At 42.3% G+C, this 25,061-nt stretch overlaps 1 protein-coding gene across 1 annotated transcript in view; it reads right to left on the bottom strand.

Annotated features, from left to right (window-relative positions):
- Positions 1–3,867: 3,867 nt before the first annotated feature.
- Positions 3,868–25,061, bottom strand: part of MMRN2 (multimerin 2) — a 53,646-nt gene continuing 32,452 nt past the window's right edge. The window contains exons 2-7 of the mRNA XM_034776197.1: positions 22,785–22,907; positions 19,234–19,340; positions 17,230–17,301; positions 14,066–14,230; positions 10,236–12,173; positions 3,868–4,662 (exon numbers count right to left, since the gene is read on the bottom strand). Of these exons, the coding sequence (XP_034632088.1) occupies positions 4,274–4,662; positions 10,236–12,173; positions 14,066–14,230; positions 17,230–17,301; positions 19,234–19,340; positions 22,785–22,907 (2,794 nt within the window). The 3' untranslated portion in view covers positions 3,868–4,273. The remainder of the gene's footprint in view (positions 4,663–10,235; positions 12,174–14,065; positions 14,231–17,229; positions 17,302–19,233; positions 19,341–22,784; positions 22,908–25,061) is intronic.

The raw sequence follows: 25,061 nt of genomic DNA, 5'->3' as shown, positions 1-25,061 counted from the left end.
CGAAACAGAAAATAGACCTTCTGCTGGTGGCATCTGACTCAGATGATGAAAATGAACATGCATCAGTCCTCTCTGCTTTGGATCATCGAGCAGAACCCGTCATCAGCGTGGATGCATCTCTTCTGGAATGGTGGTTGAAGCATGAAGTGACATATGAATCTTTAGCGCATCTGGTATGTAAATATCTTGCGACACCTGCTACAACAGTGCCATGCAAACGCCTGTTCTCACTTTCAGGCGACATTATCTCCTACATATGTAACCAAACTTGTTTGTCTGAGCGATTGGCTGAAGCAGGACTGAGTGGACTTGTAGGCTCTAAATTTTACATTGTTTTATTTTTGAATGCAGTTATTTTTTTGTACATAATTCTACATTTGTAAGTCCAACTTCCATGATAAAAAGAACGCACTACAGTACTTATATTAGGTGAATTGAAAATACAATTTCTTTTGTTTTTTACAGTGCAAATATTCATAATCAAAAATAAATATAAAGTGAGCACTGTACACTTTGTATTCTGTGTTGTAATTTCAATCAATATATTTGAAAATGTAGAAAACATCCAAAAATATTTAAATAAATGGTATTCTATTATTGTTTAACCGCATGATTAATCGCAATTAATTTTTTTAATTGCTTGACAGCCCTACAAATAATATTAATTAGAAAACCAATTATAATTTTGTATTTTTACTTGAGTGAAGTTATAGTAGTAAACTCTTGTCCAAAAGTGGCCAGTGGGATATAATACTTAAAGCTGAGTCTTTTTGGACATTTTCATCAATCCAAGGAGCAACAGTTTATATCTCAAATAGAATTGTCCTTTTTAACTGCTAATATTTATGGTACCTTGAAATATAGAATCATAGAAATGTAGGCCTGGAAAGGGCCTAGATATGTTGTCAATATCTTTGATTTTTAATGAACTGCAGCTACTGTACTGTAGTTGATACTAAAGCTGTTCTGTTTTACCACATGGCATTAATGTTGGCTAGGGTGAGATTGTGTTTTGTTTGTGAATAGTATTGAAAGGCACGATGAAGAGGCTGTGTTTTAGTGAAATTTTTGATGAATTATTTTAATTTTGTTTTGATTAATCAATTATAACTTTTTTCCCCCATGGTATTTGGCTTTTTGGCCACAAAGTGGTATTATATTTTAAAGTTTTGAGACTCCTTTTGGCAAAATGTTTGTTTTCTCCATAACTGATATAATCTAATGAATGTTTATTTCTCCCCTTACTAATATTATCCCTTGCCAATAATAGATACAGAATTCTTACATTTTTGGTATAATTTTTTTGGCCACCCTTAGAACTTTAATATAATTAAACTTTTTACTGTCAGCAAAAATTTGCTTTAATACTTAAGAATTTTGAAAAAGCATGTGAGGCACTGTGAAGCTTGTAAATGTCTGTGGAGAAATACACTTTGAATAACTCATGTGAAATTGTGTCTCAACTGAAGTCATTGGCGAAGCTCCCATTGACTTCAATCAGGCCGGGATTTTACCTGGTTTCTCTAAGCCAGGGGTCGGCAACCTATGGCACGTGTGCCAAACACGGCACGCGAGCTGATTTTTAATCGCACACTGCTGCCTGCCGGGGTCCCAGCCACCAGCCCCGTTCAGCCTGCTGCCGAACCCAAGCTGGCAGTGGGCTGGGCGGGGCCGGCGGCCGGGACCCAGGCAGGCAACAGCATGCCATTAAAAATCCTGCCCGGCCCAGCCTGCTCTTCTCCGCCCGCCACTCTCTCCTGCGGGGGCAGGGGGCAGAAGCTTGGTCCTGCTGGCTGCTGCTGCAGGGTAGCCTCCACTGGCAGCCAAGCTCCTTCCTCCCCTGCCTCTTCCCCCAGTGTGCTGGGTTCCTGCCCCTCCTCCTCTCCCTCCCTGCGGCTGAACAGCTGATGGCCCTGGAGAGGGAGAATCGGAGCTGGAACCGCAGCTGCAGCGTGCTCGCTGCTCGGGAGAAGGGGCAGGGACGGGGCCTTGGGGAAGGACGGTGGAATCACGGCATATCCCCTCAAGCCCCCTGCCATGAGCCGCTCAGGGCAGGGGTCTGGGAGCCATCCCCATGACTCCAGCCCACACCCCAGCCCCCTGCCCTCACTCCTGAACCCCCCCCCCCCCCCCCCCCCGAGCCCCCCCCCCCCCCCCGACCCCCGCCTTGCCTCTGGCACCCCCCGCACATACCCAGCTCCCCCACCCTCCATGCCGTCACTCCTGCACCCCCCCTCACACGCCCCCAGGCCTCTGCCCCGACTCCTGCACCCTCCTCACACACACCCATCCCCCTGCCCTGACTCCTGCACCCCACACACATACCCAGTCCCCCCATGCCCTGACTCTTGCACCCCCCACACCCCCACCCTGAGCACCAAATGGAAGCTCCTGCACACACACACCCACATTCCCACCTACACCCCTCACACCAAATGGGAGCTGCCCAGGTAAGTGCTACACACCCAAATCTCCTGCCCCAACCCTGAGCCCCCTCCCTCATTCTAGCTCCTGGCCAGACCCTACACCCCAACCTCCAACCTGCTCTTTCACCCCCAGCCCTGTGCTCAGTGCACTCCCACCCTCAGCTCAGTGCAGAGAGGAAAAGAATGTGCTAAACCAGGGAGAAGGTAGGTACCCACTCTATGTGGGCAGGGCTGGAACCCCAGACGGGCAGCAGGCTGAGCGGGGCCAGCAGCCGGGACCCTGGCTGGCAGGAGCCAGCGGATGGAACCCAGACCGGCAGCGGGCTGAGCAGGCTGGCAGCGTAAGATCAGCATTTTAATTTAATTTTAAATGAAGCTTCTTAAACATTTTGAAAACCTTGTTTACTTTACATACAACAATAGTTTAATTATATAATATAGACCTATAGAGAGAGACCTTCTAAAAAACGTTAAAATGTATTACCGGCACGCAAAACCTTAAATTAGAGTGAATAAATGAAGACTCAGCACACCACTTCTGAAAGGTTACCTACCCCTGCTCTAAGCCATATCACTGCTGATGATGATGAGTGGGGTAGAAAGGAAACTTGAATCTACTTCATTAAAAGTGTCTGGGTCACCTGATTTTAATGGCCTAAATGAAAGATACCTGGCATTGATGCTTTTGTCTCCCTTTGCACTTTCTCACCCCGTCTTGCTTTTCTTGTACTCTTTCCTCCCCCCAGTTCAAAATATTCAAGCAGTATTGTGCATAAAAATGAGATTACTTTACTTGTCAAAGGCACAGAATAAATGGTGTATTTTCAGTCTTCAGTGTATTGGAGACAGCAGTACAGAGAGATGCTTACAATCCCACCAGTGAGTTAATTTATAAACAGTTAAAACTGCTAACTTTCTGGCTTGCCTTATTCCAAGAGACATGCAGAGGCAATGGTGCAAAGGCGTGTTTCATGTGATTATTATACATGTTACGAACTGGCACATCCAATCTTCACTGCAAAGGGGCACAGTCAGCTATAAAATTAAGGTTTGAAGAGCAATACATGGACCTGTTTTTAATAATTCTGTAGTTTAATGCTTACAATTAGAGCTGGTCAAAATTTTTCCGATGGAACAGTTTACCATCAGAAAATGTTGATTTGACTAAATCTGTGTTTTATCAGAATTTTTGAAACTTTTTTTTATAAGTTTGAAATGTTGCACTTTGATTTCATCATTTTGATTTATATATTATATTTATAATTTATAATGTAAAAGCCAAAACATTTTGACCTTATCAAAATGAACTACACCTCTACCTCGATATAATGTTGTCCTCAGGAGCCAAAAAATCTTACCGTGTTATAGGTGAAACCGTGGTATATCGAACTTGCTTTGATCCACCGGAGTGCGCAGCCCTGCCCCCACGGAGCACTGCTTTACTGCGTTATATCCGAATTCGTGTTCTATCGGGTCACGTTATATCGGGGTAGAGGTGTATTATATGTAAAAATCAAAGATTTGACTTTTCATCCCAATTCAGAATGAAACTACATTTTGAAATCTTGGAATTTCCCTCAACTCTAACTTACCTTGGGCTGAGATACTGCATTGAACGCATTAACTCATCACACACAAGAAACTTAATAAAATCCCATTTCTCTAAATTCTATGTGATGCTTTAAGTAATCAAAAAACAAATATGTCTAGAAAGGAATATGGAGGTAAATCAGTGCTATGTTAAAAACACACAACAGTATTTATATGCAAACAAATCACAGATCAGGCAGTAATTGATGGTCCACTGTATCTGTGGGAAAATGTTGACTAATGAGCAATGGCACACTTCAAGTTTTAAATATTAGAAATCCACCCATGGTTGTTCCAGGTGGGCTACTTTTCACTATAGAGCCCTGAAGCAGTTCAAACCACACTCTCTCCCCCTTCTTCAGCTCTGCCATAGCAAAAGTGGTCTCAGAGCTTCCAGTTGTCTCCTTCTTCTGACTACTTGACAGAGTCATTCTGTTCCCATGGCTGAAAACCAGCTGCCCTAGTGCAGGTCCTGCACTAAACTTCACATTGATAAGAAACATGTAGACACCATTTTGAGGTGCTTTGAAGTAGCCCTGTTCAGGGAAATAGCTGTTACCATAATTAAGGTATGTTTCATTAAACCTCAGTGCTTTTACTTCATCCCATTCTTCGCAGAATCCAACGTAGAATGCCACTGATGAATCTAGAACAACACGGGGAGAGGAACAGTTTTAACAACACAGCAACTCTTTCTGCGCTTGCTCCCCACAGGTAGGTAGTGGAATAAAGCTTGTAATTATGATTGCCACATATTTATTTGTGTTAACTTATCTTATTAAATGTAAATATTTGAAATAAGATTGTGCTCACAATGGGAATCAAAATGGCTCAACAGTAATATATCCATATCTGCTTCCTTTGGGTCTTACGAATCATCTCTGTTTGATTTAATGAGGCGCCATGTTCTAGTGGGTAGGTCACTGGACTAGTGGGTCACAAGATCTAGGTTATATTCTTGGCTCTGCTGTGTGACTTTGGGCAAGTCACTTTACCTCTCTGCACCTCTGCTTCCCCTCCTACTCTTTGTGTGCTCATTGTGTGTCTATGCAGTGCCTAGCACAGTGGGGCCCCAATCTTGGTTGAGGCTTCTAGGTGTTACTATAATACAAATAACTCGTTTTTTGCTGCCATCAGCATTGCTGAGCTGATCTAGCTATAAGAGCAAGCTACAGTCCATTCTGCCTCATTAATCAATAACACTGCTAGCAAAATTTTCATTCCATAATCTGTGTTAGTCATTAATATATGAAGCAGACAGAAAACTTGCTTCTTTTATTTCCTGGGTTGAATGCAAAGTGCTGACAGAAAAATTGTCTTGACTTGTAAAACAATCTAATCAGATCTGAAAGTAATTGACAGAGAATAAATAGGAACATCATGATCTCTCTGGAGTAGATCATATCATATCCATTTTAAAAAATGAATTGCAAATGCAGATATATCACTACTTGGACAAAGTCTAGTAGGTTGTTTGGCCAAGTAGCTGGTGGGATAGTTGCACTGAATATTTGGGCTATTTTTTTTATAGTACACCAGATTCACCCAAATAACATATGTATATTTGAAATTGTTCCATACTAATTAGAGAAATATTTTTACAACTAAATGCCTCTTGTTCTTTATGGAATGTTACTAGACTGCTCAAATTTTCATTCTTTGTTGTAAAGAAGAATCAGATGTCATATAAAACACAAACTTATAAAACCTGTTTGTAAAGGATGAATTGGTTCATTATAGGTCGAGCCCTACAAATTTACAGTCCATTTTGTCAATTTCAGTCATAGAATTTTAAAGATCATAAATTTCATGATTTCAGATATTTAAATCTGAAATTTCATGGGATTGTAACTAAAGGGGTCCTGGCCCAAAATAAGGTAATGGGGGGTCTCAAGGTCATTGTAGGGGGGTCGTGGTATTGCCACCCTTCTGCTCTGCTGCTGGCAGCAACGCTGCCCTCCAAACTGGGCAGCTAAAGAGCAGCAGCTGCTAGGCAGGAGTCCAGCTCTGAAGGCAGTGCCACCAGCAGCAGCCCAGAAGTAAGGATGACATGATATGGGTATTGCTACCCTTACTTGTGCACTGCTGCCTGCAGAGCTGGGCCCTCAGTCAGCAGCTACCACTCTCCGGCCACCCAGCTCTGAAGTCAGTAGCGCAGAAGTAAGAGAGGCATGGTATGGTATTACCACCCTACTTCTTCACAGCTGCTGCTCTCCGGCCACCTAATTCTGAAGGCAGCGCCAAAGTAAGGGTGTCAATACCATGATCCCCCTACAATAACCTTGCAACTCCCCTTCGATCCTCTTTTGGGTTGTGAACCCAAGTTTGAGAAATGCTGGTCTCCCCCACGAAATCTGTTAATCTGTATGGTATAGAGTAAAAGTATACAAAAGACCAGATTTCATGGGGAGACCAGAAACAGTCAACATGGATTCACCAAGGGCAAGTCATGTCTGACCAACCTAATTGCTTTCTATGATGAGCTAACTGGCTCTGTGTATATGGGGAATGTGGTGGACGTAATATATCTTGAGTTTAGCAAAGCTTTTGATACAGTCTCCCACAGTATTCTTGCCAGCAAGTTAAAAAAAGTATGGATTGGATGAATGGACTATAAGGTGGATAGAAAGCTGGCTAAATCGTCGGGTTCAACGGGTAGTGATCAATGGCTTGATGTCTAGTTGGAAGCCAGTATCAAGCAGAGTGCCCCAGGGGTCGGTCCTTGGGCTGGCTTTGTTCAAATTTTCATTAATGATCTAGATGATGGGATGGATGTCATCCGTGAACTTGCTGAGGGTGCAACTAAGCTTGGGTGAGAGGTAGATACACTGGAGATAGGGATAGGGTCCAGAGTGACCTAGAGAAATTGGAGGATTGGGCTAAAAGAAATGTGATGAGGTTCAATGAGGACAAGTGCAGAATCCTGCACTTAGGATGGAAGAATCCCATGCACTGCTGCAGGCTGGGGACCAACTGGCTAAGTGGCATTTCTGAGGAAAAGGACCTGGGATTACAGTGGACGAGAAGCTGGATATGAGTCAACAATGTGCCCTTGTTCCCAAGAAGGCTGTCAGCATATTGGGCTGCATTAGTAGGAGCATTGCCAACAGATCGAGGGAAGTGATTATTCCCTTCTATTCGGCACTGGTGAGGCCACATCTGGAGTATTGCATCCAGTTTTGCCCCCCTTCTGCCCCACACACACACTACAGAAAGGATGTGGACAAATTGGAGAGTCCAGCAGAGGGCAATGAAAATGATTAGGGGGCTAGGGCACATGACTTTTGAGGCGAGGCTGAGGGAACTGGGCTTATTTAGTCTGCAGAAAAGGACAGTGAGGGGGGATTTGATAGCAGCCTTCAACTACCTGAAGGGGGGTTCCAAAGAGGATGGAGCTAAGCTGTTCAGTGGTGGCAGATGACAGAACAAGAAGCAGTGGTCTCAAGTTGCAGTGGGGGAGGCCTAGGTTGGATATTGGGAAAAGCTATTTCACTAAGAGGGTGGTGAAGCACTGGAATGGGTTAGCTAGGGAGGTGGTGGAATCTCCATCCTTAGAGGTTTTTAAGGCCTGGCTTGATAAAGACCTGGCTGGGATGATTTAGTTCGGATTGGTCCTGCTTTGAGCAGGGGGTTGGACTACATGACCTCCTGAGGTCTTTTCCAACCCTAATCTTCTATGAGTCTATGTACATGCAACAGGCGTTTCCATAATTCTAGATAAAATAATGCCAAACCACATATCTTAAAGCAGTGCCTTATTTTTAAGTCTTTTACTGTAAAAGATTATCAAATTAAAGCAGGGAGTTCATATTACCTTTTGTATATGGCAGTGGCGAGACTATTTCTGGAATACATTCTCCAGTTCTGGAGTCCACACTTTAAAAAGGATGTTTTTAAAAATTGAAAAATATTCAGAAAAGACACAAGAATGATTTGAGGTCTGGAAAACGTGCTTTACGGTAAAAGACTTCAGAAGCACAATCTATGTAGTTTATCAAAAAGAAGTTTAAGAAATGACTTGAAGGTGGTCTGAGTTACATAAACAGGGAAAAGGTTTTTGATAGAGATCTTTAGTTTAGCAGATAAAGGAATAACCAGATTAAATGGATGGAAGCTCAATTCAGACTGGAAATAAGGTACACGTTTTTAACAGTGAGGGTAATTAAACATTAGAATACTTTACCTAGGGATGTGACGGACTCTCCATCCAGATTTGGATGTCTTTTTAAAGGATTTACTCTAGCTCAATAAAAAGTTACTGGGCTCAATTCATGAACTACTGGGTGAAATTCTATGGCCTATGCTATGCAAAAGGTTAGACTAAATTATTAGAAATGGTCCCTTCTGGGCTCAGTCTGTGAATCTATAAAGAAATACTTCTTACCAGCAGAGGGCACTGCAGTGAAGCATGATAGAAAGGAACCTACAGAATCAGTGCCAAAAGCAGTCAGTAAACAACACATTTTAAGTGATGAGAATCTTCAGTCCCATTCAGAGCTTGTCTACATGGGAAAAAACAGGGAAGTTTTGGTGAATCAACTAAAGGTATGAAGTTGAAACACATAAAGTACAGCATATTAAACCCCTGTATGGATGCTCTCAAAAGATTAAGTTATAGCAAACTAAAGCCACTTTACTTTAGTTGATTCACCTTAACTTTCCTGAGTGTCTGAAGTTCTTACTCAGGAAAGCAAGAGATCTTTTCAGTGAGATGACGTTACAGAACAGGCTTTTAATTCCTTATTGAGTTGGTCCCATTCTTGACATTAAAAAAAAAAAAATCGTACTTGATGAGTCAGTTGAAGTTCTCAGTGGAAAAATAAACAGGCTTCTATTAAATGATTCTTCCTGCTGCATGTCAAAACCTGTTCTCAGTTACATATCTTATTCTGAGGAACACATTGCAGGAGTGTGGAGCAAGGTAAATAAAGCAGCTAAAATGTAAGAACAGAAGTGTAACGGGTCAAAAATGGAACAGTGCAGATAAAAGACAGCTATCATTTGTTGTATGCACTGTAGTTGTAGCCATGTCAGTCCCAGGATATTAGAGAGACAAGGTGGGTGAGGTAATATCTTTTATTTTTTTTAATATCTTTTATCTTATCTATCATTTGTAATGACTATCAGTTTTATTTTAATTTAGATCTTAATGCCAATTTGCAGTTGGGATGTAACAGAGCATTCAATTTGCTGAAGTCCTGGCATTTGAAAAAGAAATGTGCATTTATGTACTTGCACAGATAGCTGCACATATTTTATTTAAACAAGAGTATAATAAACAGTGTCACCTGCATTTTGCTCTCATTAGGAAAGTGATTAAATCAATAACCTTGGAAATTATGAGGCTGACTGCACCGAGGTACAGCACCAGTGTGAGTTATTCTGCAAATAAGAAAAGTGCTATGTCTCCTGTTCTGTCCTGCTGGTGAACATTAAGTTCACCTGAAATTATTGATCCATGTAACCTCTTTGTTTATTCAATCTAACTGCATTTTTACAACATTCTTAACTGGGCTGGCCTGAAAGTCTGGCTGGTGCTGTGACCGAGGCAATTTCATATTTTGAGCTGGGATCATCACACAAGCAACACTCTACAACTCTGGCAGGTAGGATTAGTATGTGCCGTTTTTGCAGTGCCCCAGATGAGTAGGCTGTGGGGATACATGGTTAACAATCATGAAGAAGCAGGTTTGTAGTAAAGAGGAATTGGTAATCAATGAAGAAGTGCTAGGTAGAAACCTGTGTATGAATCTCTAACGTGGACAAGTAATATGCTTCCTTTGGACCCAAGCTTTCCCACTTTGTTCACTCAAGTAACCCAATTAAGTTAACATGCCTGTTCCTGTTAGCAAGGTGAATAGGATTTGGCCCTTTTTGTTCCTCCCAGACTCAAATAACGATGGAGACTGAACCAATGCTTGGAGACCCAGCAGCCTCATCCTGACTCAGAACAAAAAACCATTTAAGTCATCACCAGCAATTGCAAGCAAAACATGGAGCTTTTAATGTTAAGGGCCAGTTACTCAGCTGTTGTAAATCTGTAACTCCACTGACCGCAATAGAGCTGCGCCACTTTATACCAGTCAAGGAGCCAAATGCAATATCAAATCTTTGATTGCACTGAAACACCGACCAGCTCTCACATTATATATACCATACACCTGAAGCATGCTGTGAGGCTCAGAAACAAGCTACGGCATGGGGAGGGGGAGAACCTACCTTTTTCCAAAAGCTCAGCCTCTATTTTATTTCTTCCATTTATAGTTTGCATGTGTTCTCTGTTCTCATCAGTCTGTTTCTTGTCTCTCCTTTTTTGCTTCTCATGACCTTTTTGCTGCCGCCTCATCTTTTTGGTCATCATTGACTGAATCTTTGTAATGTCCAGACTTATGTTTGAGGCAACTAATTCTTCAGTACTTCCAAACAGTTTTTGAAAAATCTGTAGATGGTCCTCAAAACTCTGTTTGGTGGTTACTAAATCTGCCTTCAGAATCTCCATTGAAATGCTGAGTGGTTCCACTAGATTTACTACAGTATGATTGCAGCAATTATTGTTATCGTCCCTCCATGATTGATGCCTCTTGATGTCCATACTTAGATGTTTGATCTCTTTTTTTAGAGTCATGATATCATTATATGCTGGATTATCCACGATGTCATCCCTGGAAGCCTCATGGTTAGGCTCCATATGTTCTACATTGCTGTGTGGGCTCCTGACTTCCTCCAGAGTGTTTTTTGTTTGCTTTTTATGTTCTGGATGTTTAGGGACATTCTGAGCACCATGGTTACTCTCACGACCAATCTCCAGGAAATTAAATCTCTTTGTAAGGGATTCTAAAGTCACATTTTGCTCTTTGAGTTTATCTGAGGTGTGTCTGAGAGCTTCTTGCAGTTGAGCTACTGGCGATATTAAGGTGTTAGGGTTTTCTTCAGACAATACCTCCATAATTTCTGCTCCCAACAAGGCCTCTAGTGCTGTTTCATGCCGCATTGCATCTTCCAAAAGAGAATTGAAAGAGCTATTGAGATACTTGATGTGGCCATGAATTTCCTCATCTTTCTTCTTCAGGAAGCCAATATCTTCTGACAAAATCTTAATTTGTGATTTAAGATGAGACATGCTGTCCATCAGTTGTCTGCTTTGCTCTTGTTGATAACCAAGAGACTGGTGGATAGAATTAAAAGCCGTGGACAGCTCTTCAATTTCACTCCTCAAGAGATCCTTTGAAGACATCTCTAGGTGTTGCACTTCCTTTAAGTTTAGCTGGGTATTCTCTAGGGAACGGGTGATATTCTTTTGATGATCTTCCAGTATGTCAATGTCAGAAGATATTTTCGCACAATTGCACTCTCTCATGTACTTTAAGAGATCCCAGTGGCTTTCTTGAAGATTTGAGAGGGTATAGTTGAGCTCCAATATCTGCCTTTCCAGAGCTTCTTTGTTCTCTTCTATAATAAGTGATTTCTCCATTAAGGCTACTCTAAACTCCTCTGATTCATGCTTTGACTTGGCTTTTAAATCCTTAACCCATTTATCTAAAACAGTAATATCCTCAAAGGCCGCATCTGACTCCATGAACAGTTCTTTAAGCTGCTTTTCATGCCCTATCAAGGTCTCATTGAGTTGCCTGATGGATAGCCAGGTAGCTTCATCTTTGTTGCCACAGTATAAAGAGAGTTCTGTTAAGTTTCTGTTCAAAGTCTCAAGTTCATCTTCAAGGTTTTCTTGCTCTTGTTTTATGTCTGTCATGCTACTGTTCAAAGCTAATAAATGGGACTGCTGTATCTTATGATACCTCTTGAGCTTCATATCAGTATCTGCCTTGATCATGGTGAGATTGTTGTGAATGGTAGTCTGCTGCATGTGTAGATGATTGCCTATTTCCCTTTTCAGCTGGTCCACTCTCATTACATTTTCTTGAACTTTCGATTCAAACTTAGTTCCTAGCTCCTGGAATTCCTTCTTGGGCACGGTGCTTTCTTGGAATTTCTCTATGCTTTTTTTGTTGGCCTCCACATCCTTGGACAAGTTTCTTACCATGCTGGAGAGGCTCTGTAAGCTTTTATTGAAGTTTGCCCACATTGGGTTAAAATGTTCCTTCAGGAAACTCTCCATATGAGGAAACAGCATTTGCTGAAGGAGCCTTTCAGGCAGTTCTGTAACACAAAATTAAATTGTACAACACAAAATCTAAGAAAAATGTTCCTATAAAACTAAAAGAAAAAATTTAAATGATGTTTTGGGAAAATAAACCTTTCCAGGCTTGGACTGTAGTGACTATCACAATATCCCCAAAAAATCTAGACTTTCCTTTAAAAGAGAATTAAGCTTCTAATACTTATGGTTAAGGCTGTGAGTCTGTCACAGAGGTCTTTGATTCTGGGACTTTGTGGGACCTCCGTGACTTCTGCAGTGGCTGGGGGCCGCCTGAGCAGCTCAGGCAGCCTCTGGGCCAGGTGCACTGACTGCTGCAGGGGCAATCTCGGGCCACCATGCTCCCCCAGCAGCAGCCGGAGTTTGGATGTGGGAGGGGGCTCAGGGCTGGGGCAAGAGGTTGGGGTGCGGGATGGGGTGAGGGCTCTGGGTGGCGCTTATATCAGGAGGGCTCCTTGGAAGTGGCGACATGTCCCACCTGGGGCGGGAGCAGTGCGTGGAGCCCCCTGGCAATGCCTCCACCTAGGAGCCGAGGGACATGTCAACGCTTCCAGGGAACCACATGGAGCTGGGTTGGGAACCTGCTAGCCCTACCAATCCCGCCCCCCAGTACCAGCGGGGGTCCCTGACCACCCTCCCCCCCAGAGGACCCACGGCACCCCTGGGCCGCCCCCTGCCCCAGAGCACCCTAGTTTTAGGAGTATGTAGTACAAGTCATGGACAGGTCACAGGCCATGAATTTTTGTTTACTGCCCATGACCTGTCCATGACATTTACTAAAAATACCCGTGACTAAAACATAGCCTTACTTATGGTCAGAAAAATAATCTTCCAATTTAAACCGAGCATAAGTAAATACAGTCTTGTCTTTCCGATCTTACAGCCACTTTGAAACAATAACTCTGAGAGGTGTGAAATTCCCCTGTTCATCTAAGAAGCATGTTAACTCCGAATTTATGAGGATAATTTCTCAACTGGCCATTTTAGCAACACCCCGCACAAGTTAATATGTGTATCCCACAATCCCATAATGCCTTCCCCTCTGATACCTACTGTGCAACTGTGTCAAATACAAAATTATTCAACACACTGAAATCTGAAAATTTAGGGACAGCATAAACTAAAATGACTTTAATAACAAACACAAGGAATATTACACTGGGCCTGGGCAGCATCTGCAAAGTCACCTATAACGGTATGTGATATCTTCTCTGTACTTGATGGTAACCGACTCAAACACTGATCCTTTCTTATTAAGGAATCAGATTCTAAGAACCCATGGCTCACTAGTAGGCCAAATTCAGCAGTGAAGGTATGTATGGAGTACAGGCTGATTTGGAGAATTCAGACACTCACTCTTATGTAACTTCCACCAATCTGGAATTCAGTATAATGTGTACACAATGTCTCTGCAAAAATTTACACAGTAAAGGGAGGAAGGTGAAGGGCGCAACAGGAAAAGAAATGAACTAGTAAATGTAAGGAGCCTGCTTTCTCTTACGCATTGAATTGCTTTTCCTGATACCCATTTTTCAGCCTTTGTGGCATGTAAATTACACTAAGTTATGTCTTAGTGACCTTTGATCTAGCTAGCACAAGTACCAATAGCAATGAAACTGTGGCAGCCCAGACAAACCTGCCCGCGATATTGGGTCTGTACTCAAACATCTAGCCTGTGCCACCAAAGCTTCACTGCTATAGTTTGAGATAGTTCAATCAAAGCTAACACAAGTAGGTTTCCACATGCTGCAATCGTATCTCCGCATTGTAGATATACCCTAAAAATTGAAGTAAAAACCCACAGAATAGGTTTTAGTTTCTAGATTTTCGTTCTGGTATATATGAATCTACAATGCCAGCTTCAACACTGATGTGTCTGTGCCAATCCTCTCACCAGATTTACTCTGGTTCAGTTTTGACGTCATGTTGGTAATGTTGTTTTCAAGCAGTTTCTGTAAATCTCCGGCTGACTGATGAATATCGTTCTGAAGATCTTCCAGAAGTGCCTTATGATTCTGAATGGTTTTCGTAATTTCTTCTGCCTGCAGTGATGTTGACACTAATTGCAAAATGAAAGAAAGTGATCAGCCACACAATATCCAGCAATCAACAGTGTGAAAGGTGCACCCCAATCTGGTGCAGGCTCTGTACCAAATCCTGTATTCCTTACTCACTGAGTAAAAATTTAATTCATCCTTGAGTCTTCCAGTGACTCTATAAACAAAAGGCTTTGGGGGACATGACATTATAAGCTCACTTAAACGTGTAGTCCCAGTTATTTCAATGGGAGTATTATAATGACAGCCTTCCGCCACACCATGAGCATCTCTTGCAGAATGAGAGCTTTCAAGTCAGTTGGCTAAGGTTACAGCTACACTGCAACTGGAAGGTGTGATTCCCAGCTCAGGCAGATGGACGTGGTCAAGCTAGCACACTAAAATAACATTATGGCCACAGCTTCACAGGCAGCAGCTCAATCTAGTTGCCCATGCTGCTACAGCCATGCTGCTATTTTAACATACTAGTTCAGGCAGGGCTAACGTATGTATGTCTATCCAAGCTGGGAATCACACCACCTAACTGCAGTGCCAGATGTACTCTAAGCAAAATTGGTCTACATACAATCACACACCATTGGCTTGTAGAGCTGGTTAGGAATTTTTTGACAGAACAGTTTTTCATCGGGAATGTTTCTCAGGTCCGAGATAGATTTTCTGGTCAAAACTGGAGGCGGGGAGGGTAAGAGAGCAGAAGAGCCACTAGGCCAGGGATTTGAACCTGGGTCTTCCACATCCCAGCTGAGAACCCTAACCATCAGGCTACTGGCTATTCAAGGGTGTGGTTGCGGAGGTTTTATTTATTTATTTATTTATTTATTTATTTTCAAAAATATCAAAAGGTCTTTGTTTCATCCCAATGCAGAACAGGAACTTCTTTAAAATCTTGAAAATTTTCATGGGATGGGAGAAAATATTTCCAATCCAGCTCTGTTTCCTTCACCTTCATTAAAAATCTTTTATACTCTCAACTCTCCTTGCAGCAGCTATTTATGCAAGCTGAGCTCAGTGTCTGACAGAGGACAGTGTCTGCCAAGGCTGTAACATTGCCCTAAAGCCAGCTGTTAGGAGATATTTAATAGCACTTAAAAACTGGACCATTTCCTAGAGGCACAAGGACCCAGTACATTTTGTCAGACTGATAGGACAGAGTGCTGAGGTATGGATCTAACGCGCTAAGTCCATAGTAATGCCATCAGAGCCTTGGGCAGGTGTATTTTATTAATGACTCTAAAATACCATTTTGTTTTTCTGATAAATATTCTGAGCAATAGGTTTCCACTTCTTGACAATGGTAGAATTCACCTTGGAGGAAGAGCAATTTCATGTTGAAATCTCCAAAACAGTGAAAGAATTAATACTTTGTATTAGTTCGTATTCTCACCTTGTTAAGTGCCCGTTTGATATAAAGTTATAGAGTGGTTACTTTAATTTCCCTGGGTATTCTTGTACTACAAGTCAGTCTAGGGCAGTGAGAGACCAAAAAGACAGTTAGTACTTCAGGACAGGTATGTATTTGTACAGCGTCAAAGTCCATGGGAGCTGCCAGGTGTTCAGTACATTTTAAAAAATCAGGATACTTATTTAGGTGCCTACCTATTGGCAAAGGAGTCCAACGAGGCACCCAATTTTGAAAATCTGGGTCACTTTGTCTCAAGCTTGGCAGGATCCTGTGTCAAACTTACAGGCTTACAAAAAGGGATTCCCTTACACGGAAGGGTTGGGGAGCATCTTATACAGTAACTCCTCATTTAAAGTCGTCCCAGTTAACGTTGTTTTGTTATGTTGTTGATCAGTTAGGGAACATGCTTGTGTAAAGTTGTGCAATGCTCCCTTATAACGTCATTTGGCAACCGCCTGCTTTGTCCACTGCTTGCGGAAAGACCAGCCCGTTGGAGCTAGTGATGGGGGCTTGGAACCAGGGTGGATCGGCAGCTCACCCTTCCCCTAAGTTCCCTGTGCAGCAGCAGCCCAGCAGGCTATCAATTGCCAGCAGTTCAGCTGTCCCTCCCCGCACTGCCATGTGCTTCTGCCCTCTGCCTTGGAGCTGCTCCCGGGAGCCTCCTGCTTGCTGTGCGGGGGGTGGGGGGAGAAGGGTGCTAATGTGAGGGTGTCCCCCTCCCCCCTGCTCCTGCCCCCCACTTACCCCATCTCCATAGAGCGGGGGGGGGGACACGACAGTGCTCAAGATGGAGGGAGCATGCTGGCAGCAGCTCCTGTCTCAACTTGCTGATCTATCTAAAAGGGCAGTGTACTTAGAGTGGGGTCAGCATACTTAAAGGGGCTATGCGCATCTCTCACTCACACGCATGGTGTGTGTCTCTGTTTCTCTCTGCCATGCTGTCTCCCCTCCTTCCATTCGTGCAGCCTTGTAAAGTGTGAGACTACACTAACAACAATGTGTTAACCCTTGAGGGCTCAGCCGAGTGCTAGTTCATCGTTTAGCAGTAAGGCTTTCCCTGGGAAATATTCCACCCTCTGACTCCACCACCTCAACCAAGCTTCACAATAATCATTGCTGTGTACAGTATTAAATGGTTTAAAACTTATACTGTATGTGAGTGTGTGTGTGTGTATATAGATAGTGTATGTGTGTGTCTTTTGTCTGGTGAAAAAAATTTCCCTGGAACCTAACCCCCCCCATTTACATTAATTCTTATGTGGAAATTGGATTCGCTTAACATCGTTTCGCTTAAAGTAGCATTTTTCAGGAACATAACGACAATGTTAAGCAAGGAGTTACTGTACTGAACAAATGATCTCTTCTTCCATGATCATTTGTAGAAATGTTATACAGGGTTAACACAAACAAGATATATACACTTAAAGACTTCTCACCAACTGAAGGGGAAAGGTCTTCCCAAAGCAATCAAATTCACTATATAGACAGCTATTGTCCACATAGAGCATGTATACAGCAGCTGAAAAGTCCTTCCTCTCATTGTATACATCTGTTTTTATGAGGTTAAAGAGATGCAGTGAGTTAAGTTCAAGAACATACTTTTGCTTGAGAACTCTTCTCCATCTTCCAGTCCTTCTGTATGATTAGCAGGCACTGGAACAAAATTGGGATCTGCAATTGAGATTTGATAAATTGCATATTAATGGCACAGCCTGCTTTCCCCTCTCCTGTGAATTGTTTCACACAAGTCAACTACTCAAAACAGAAGGGATCTCTTTTCATTTTATACATATAGAGGTTGATCTTCAGCTGGTGTAAATTATGACAGCACTGTTAAAGGCAATGAAGCTATGTCAATTTACATGTTAAGGACCTGCCCCTTGTTTTCTGTGTTAATTAAATTCCACCTCTACCATGAAGCATTCCAGATATTAAATCATTCTGTCTACCCACTTGCCCAGTTACTGCACTCATCATTGCAATATCACACATCAGTCTGTATTGCTTTTTAACTGCTTGTACATTTAAGACCAGTCCTACCACACCCATATGAGTAAGGACTCCAAGGTCAGACCTTTGGATTACAAGTTCCTCAGGGCAGTGAACCTTTTTCTGGACTGGAACAGTTACCTATTTTACAGTGCCACAAGCTTATAGCATTGCTTAAATAATAATAAAGCCTCAGTGGATCTTCTATTCATGCTGATTTATCGACCTTTAAGAAATGAGCTAGGAAGGACTGTACACTGTTAACATATAGAAATAGAAAATTAAAGGGAGGGTACCTGCATTTAATTTCTTCTCTGTAACACTCATTTACCAAACAAAATGCACTACATTTGATGGTATTTCTTCTAACAGCATAAATGAAAGAATATGTTTCAAAATATGCAGTGCTTTACAGAGGGCTAGATCTGCCCTCCAAAATAAATAAATAAAAAATAAGCCAACTCCACAAAGGGAAAAAGAGAAACTCTCTTTTAAACTACGGAATACATGGACGAGTGAGATAAGGATTCACCTTCCTTGACTTGTTCTCACTGTGGCCTCCTTAATTACAAAGAGAAATTGTCTAATACTAATGTAGTTTGGGTTTCTTGCTCCTCTTCTGAGCATGATCAATAAGCATTTTTGTATGAGGTGTTGTTGTAGCTATGTTGGTCCCAGGATATTAGAGAGACAAGGTGGGTGAGGTAATATTACCTAACCCACCATGCATTAGTGTGTCAGCTGCCAGTTTCCCCTATTCTGTGGAGGGCAGTGAGTATAGGATCCACTAACCTTGTTTGGAATTGAATACATCATGATCTCTCTAGTAACTGATCTGCTGCTGTAAACTGTCCTAGTCACCACCCTTCACTTGGAATTTGAAGTCTACTGGCAGGGTAGACTTCTATCTCAGTTGAGCCCACAGCAATGTGGCAAACAGACCTTTCATCATGTGTGTTGAGCATGACAGCAGGCTTCTACATGACTGCAGCCATTACAGCTACTAATAATGTCAAACTAGCAGCAGATTCGGGGAATAGAAGTCCCGAGAAGATGCGCCATGTTGGTGGCCTCACATCATAGTCCTGGTCTACACTGGTGGGGGGGAGGGGGGAAGAGTTGATCTAAGTTACGCAATTTCAGCTACATGAATAACGTAGCTGAAGTCGACGTACTTAGATCGACTTACAGTGGTGTCTTCACCGTGGTGAGTCGACTGCTGCCACTCCCCTGTCGACTCTGCCTGCGCCTCTCGCGGCGCTGGAGTACAGGAGTCCACGGGAGAGCACTCGGTGGTTGATTTATCGCATCTAGACTAGACGCGATAAATCGATCCCTCCTGGATTGATTGCTGCCCGCCAATCCGGCGGGTAGTGTAAACATACCCTTAGACACAAGAACAGATGAGTAACAGTCTTTTTAAAAAAAATACAGACATCTAAAATGGAATGAAAGCCTTTAGAGAAGGTCTAATGCAGAAAATTAAGTCCTGTTGCTCAACTTAGATCTCTTGTTCCTAATTATTTAAAAAAGAGAAGTTCTCCCTGCCCCTCCCAAACTACCATGATTGGTGTCTAGTCTTAATTCTCACATTCACTTTCTAACTTTCCTTACCACGTTGTTCACAGTTCTCGCCAATATAACCAGGGCAGCATTTCCAGTGCAAAGAGTTTAAAACCTTCTGCTTCACACGATACACTGGCTTCAAAGTTGCCCTATACCTGGAAAATGAAAAACATGAGACTAAGGACCTGATTCTCAATTGGTATAAATCTCCACCAGCTGAGAATCTGGTCCTAATACTGTACTAGATGGCTAGTACAAAAAATTAAGAAATCAAATAACATGCATCTATGCTGCTCAGCAGAGCATTCTGACTGTCTGTGTAGTGAAAGCGCTCTTTTCCACCTCAGTACACTGTGATTTGATTTTCATACTTTTTTTAGTAGACCCCTCGCTACATTCCTCTTTCAGAAAAGAAGTATCATTGTGATAGTTATAAAGGAGTCCAGGGTTAGCAACTGAATGTTAGTTTCCATAGTGTCTTACAAATGTAAAACCAGTCACACTCAGAGGTAGAGGTTACCATTCTTTAATTAGAAGAGCTCCAACAACTTGTTCCACTCTGTACAATAGAACCTCAGAATTAGGAACACCTCAGGAATGAAGGTTGTTTGTAACTCTCAAAATGTTTGTAACTGCCAAAACATTATGGCTGTTCTTTCAAAAGTTTACAGCTGAACATTAACTTAATACAGCTTTGAAACTTTACTATGCAGAACAATGCTGCTTTCCCTGATTTTTTTTTTTTTTTTTTTTTTTTTTTTTTTTGTAATTTATGTTCAACACAGTACTATACAGTATTTGCCCCCCCCCCTTTTTTTTTTTTTTTTGGTCCCTGCTACTGCTTGATTGTGTACTTCCGGTTACAAATGAGGTGTGTGGTTGACTGGTCAGTTTGTAACTCTGGTGTTTGTAACTCTGCGGTTCTACTGTAATTGCTTCCACAAGTGTTGGAGTTAGATTAAATTCCAGAAGTGTTGTGGTCTTCTGTTACTGTNATTGTGTACTTCCGGTTACAAATGAGGTGTGTGGTTGACTGGTCAGTTTGTAACTCTGGTGTTTGTAACTCTGCGGTTCTACTGTAATTGCTTCCACAAGTGTTGGAGTTAGATTAAATTCCAGAAGTGTTGTGGTCTTCTGTTACTGTGTGGTGGCCTTAAAGGGACATACAATTGCAGTTTTGTTATTGGTGTATCTATGAGAAACACCACAGATGGATTATACGTTCAGGTCCAAATTTCACTCAAAATCCAAATGCCAACTGGAATATCTTTTCTGACTTTTGAAAACAAATTATAATGGAAACTAGTTTATTTTTAAACAGACATTCTACTGCCGTTTGCAGCATACTGCTAGTACCAGAGACATTTAAAACTGACTTGAAACAGGCTATAAACAAAAACCAAATTGGACAGTCTAATTTCATTGTTCAGAGCAATGGACAAATTAATGCATGAATAGGTTACAAATAAGATTTAAAAATTTTTTTTAATAAATTAATAACGGGTAAGAATGTGTTATATATTAAATATATTATTTTTTATTATTTTTAACCAAAAAGTCTCTCTTTCAGCCAGTGTTTCCCAACCACTATCAAATGTACCAGTATTGGTACCTCAAGCTCTTGCCACTGTTCCTTGCACAGACATCATCTTCTCGGGGAATAGTACCCAATGCAATCTTAGGTGCTAAACCTGCAGACACTTACACTGTGCTTAATTTTATGCATTGTGAGTAGTCCCATTGAAGTTAATGGAGACACATTGCATAGAAATACGCATGTGTAAGAGTCTGCCATTAAGGATCAGGGTCTTAATGATCTCTGACTTCAGCCTTTCTTTTAATGTGTTTAAGCACAGATCAGTTAGTGACTCCCTTAGTAAAGATATCACAGTCAGGGCCGGCTCTAGGCACCAGCCGAGCAAGCTCGTGCTTGGGGCAGCAGATTCCAAGGCGGCATTCCGGCTGCCCTTCTTTTTTCCTTTTCTTTTTGGTTTGCCGCTCCAGCCGCCCTGTAGGGGGCGGCGGCGCAGAGGAGGGGAGCGCCCTGCAACAAACTCGGCAGGGCAGCCCGCGTCCTTCCCTCCCAGCTGACCGGAGTGGCGCAGAGCCCTCCCGGCAGGTGGCGCAGCAGGAGAGGCCATGTGGTGCGCGCCCCGCTGAAGCCCTGGCCGCCCCCCTTTTCTCTCTCCCCCCCGCTAGCCCGGGCGCGCACTCCGGCTCCGGCCGCCTTGCAGGGTTTTTTTTTTTTTTTTTCTGCTTTGCCACTCCGGCTGCCCCGCAGGTGTTTTGTGTGTGTGTGTGTGTGTGTGTGTGTGTGTTTGTGTGCCTTGCCGCTCCAGCCGCCCCACGGGTGTTTGTGTTTTTTGTTGGTTTTTTTGCTTCGCTGCTCCAAACGCCGCTCCCCCCCCTCCCCCCCGCAGTTTGCTTGGGGCGGCAAAAAACCAAGAGCCAGCCCTGATGACAGTTAAGGACTCTTCCCTCAGTTAAAGATGCCTAAGCTAAGTTTAGATTACACACAAGCACATATGACTTAGGAGTACAAGTCTCAGTTGGGTTTGAATGGGACTTGTGCTTCTACGGGTATGTCTTCTCTGCAAAACAAAGTACATTCTTAACCTGTGTTAGCTAACACAGGTTGAAATAGCAGTGAACACAAGGCAACTTGGCTTTTAATTTCAGTTAACAGCTTGTGTGAAAGCCTACAGAGGAGCCTGCCGTTGAATTTGAGCTGCTAGCCTGAGTAGATGCTGAGTTGCCAAGTCTTCACTGCTACTTTAACACACGTTGGCAACCACAAGTTAAGAACACACTTTCTTTTGCAGTGAATACATATGCTAAGTCGCTTACGAACTTTTGAAAATCTCACCCTGAATATGTACAAGAAAAAGGTTTAGCTGCCTCCATTGGTTTTACTGAAGCCAATAAAGAAGCAGATAATGGGAAAATTAAACAAATATTCCTTGGGTTCTCTAATTTTATGAGGTATATAAAAAAGCAGGATGTTTGGGCTGCTTGTTTTATTTTACTGTAACACATTTTCCTAACCCATCACATTGACCACGTCACCCTTCTCTTTGATTCCTCCACTGGCTTCCCCCTTTTCTATCACATCAAACATAAACTGCTTTTTTCACATTCAAGGCCCTTCACAGTCAAACCCCACCCTACCTATGAACTGTTGATGCTCACCGCCAATTGGCCTATGATGCCAGCCCCCACTACCCAGTTTTTCAATTTTCAAACAAACACCTTCATGCTTTCTCCTGTGCCAGCCCCTCATGCTTGGGAGGCACTCCCCGTAAACACTGACAAAGCAACCCCATTGCCCTCTTTCAGACCCCTCAAAACTCTCATTTCTGTGACTTGTACAAAAAACCTGACAGTGACGAGGCTTCTGGTGTGTAGAGACTGGCCAATATTGCCTCACTGTTTACTTGAACTCTCTCATCTATCTATACCCACCTGTTGCCTCTTGGCTGATACTTGTAAGCTCCTTGGGACAGGCCCATCTCTTTGTTTTGTGTTTGTACAGTGCCTAACACAACATGGTCCTGGGCCACTACTATAATACAAATAATAATACCACTAAGGATACTTACATGATTTTCTGGCAGTCTGGGGCTCCATTTGAACAAGGCTGCTGTGATTTAATCACATATTTCTCTTTCTTGCAGGCAGCTGTGTATGTGACCAGCTGGGACTTCATGAAGGAACACCAATTCCTGGGAGGGGAAAGCACAGGGAAGGAATTTAAAATGAAAGATTTCAAAAATCCTTAGTAATAGCAATGCAAGGGAAGTGTGCCATTCAGAGGGGCCTCCTTTTCAAGCTGAAGGATGACACGGGAAAATGGAAATTTCCACCAAAGCTTTTTCTTTATAGTTAATTTGCTTTGGTCTGGGATGGTAATGTTTATTAGTGTTCAATACAGAAGAATATTCTCTGAATTTTGGGACATTATCATGACCTTGAGCCATGTTTGCAACCTTCTCAATTTTGGTTTCAGTTTGCAGGCTCAGAGCTTCACCTGCAAGTATCTTATTGGCTGACTGATGTCATTTAGACATCAAATAACTTGACTAGCATGTTCAATTACCATTTAGATGCCTAGCTGCCTATCAATTTTGGATATACAATGGGAAACTGCTTCTGAAAATCTAAGGCCCTATATAACTATAAACTCCACTAATAGAAAGACTGTTCCTAGACCATTTTTTTGTTTAATGTTAGGTCCTTTAATATATTAATTACAGCTAGGGTGACCAGATCAGAGGAAGAAAATATTGGGACACGGGGAGGAAGCAGAGTGCTGCCGGCAGAGCAAACAGCTAAAAATCGGGACGATCCCGATTTTATCGGGACATCTGGTCACCGTAATTACAGCAGCCTTGAAAAAATTATCTCACCAAGGGAAAATCATCTTAGAAAATTGAGTACAGTATCATTTGTTTTTTCATTCTCATGGTCATGCTAAGGGCGGCCAAGTAGATTTTGTTTCTGGACTGGTAAATTCTCATGATAATTTTACAAGACTGAATTATATTGGTATCCACTAGTCGCAGCATGTCTCTATTTCCAAGGCTTTATAACCCACTCAGGACAGTTGCTCTGAACTGAAAATTTCATAGGTGAGGCCCAAAATTAAATGTAACAACAAAAATGGAGAGGGCGGGGTAAAGGTCGAAGGGGGAAGGAAGAGGAATCGGTTTACACATGAACTTGAATAAGAAATTGAACTAACAAAAACATCCTGGAAAAATCAGCTTGTAATTAGTGTTAAAATGGAAGCATGTTCAACATCCTAGTTCAGATAGTGTTTATGCAAGAAGGCTCAGCAATTATTCAAACAGTAAGGGAACCAAGCAACAACAACACCAATTCAGTAATTAACAGAAATGGCACTGTGTCAGTTTGGTGCTTGCAAAAAGGATCAAGAGAGATAAGTGGGTCCCCGATGGCAAGGAAACTGGGCTCCCTGCCTAGCATTCTAGCTGTAATCATTTCCAGAGGAAGAGTCTATTGAACCAGATGTAACATTTTACAGATCACATATCTACAGACAGCCTAGTGCCTTTTGTTTAATTAACACAGGTCTCCATCGGAGTGGCTATTTCACATGTCCAATGACAATTTTTCACCAAAAATAACATAAGAATTTTACATGGAATTTAACTCCACAAGAACTGACCCACAAAGGCTAGGCTCTCTAAGAGTCCATTAACGAAACAGGCTGAAAAGCTGAGGAACTAAGAGGCTACTGTTTCAATAACCTAATGAACAGTGTATCCCTAGGGAGGTATTTAAATCTGACTTTTCAATCTAAGATACAGTGTTTTGCAAATGCATTGTGGTACGCTGTCTCATGAAACTCAGCATCTATGACACAGGAATCACTTGGTGAAATTCTATGGACCTGTGTTACCCAGGAGTTCTACATGATCCCAATGGTCCCATCTGGTCTTAAGATCTAAGAAGTAACCTGTCTCCCAGTGGGCAGATTACTTGAACCCGGCCTCTTGAACCATAAGAGCTGCAAATGAAACTTTATATGTTCAGGGGCAGAACTGTAACAATTCCTTTGAAACAGAGCCCCACACATTGTTATTCACAGCATCACCTTCTGGAGATTAAGGTTGTTAGAAGATCAGTTGCAAACAGATTTGTGGTTTTCATCATTTCCTAGTGGACGAGTATTCCCATCAGAAAAAAACACCTCTACAAGTGACATTAATTAGCAGGCTTGGGCCAAGGACCAGATGAGCAATGGAGCCTGAATTATCCTGTTCTTTTAGAGGTGACCACTGTCATGCTGTCTGCAGTGACTCATGAGCAAGAATACCAACCTCAGGGCAGACTGTTAAGAAGCAGGGCACAAA

This window comes from Trachemys scripta, chromosome 7 (assembly GCF_013100865.1).
Source record: "Trachemys scripta elegans isolate TJP31775 chromosome 7, CAS_Tse_1.0, whole genome shotgun sequence".
Lineage (NCBI taxonomy): Eukaryota > Metazoa > Chordata > Testudines > Emydidae > Trachemys > Trachemys scripta.
This window is presented reverse-complemented; position numbering and strand designations above follow the sequence as displayed.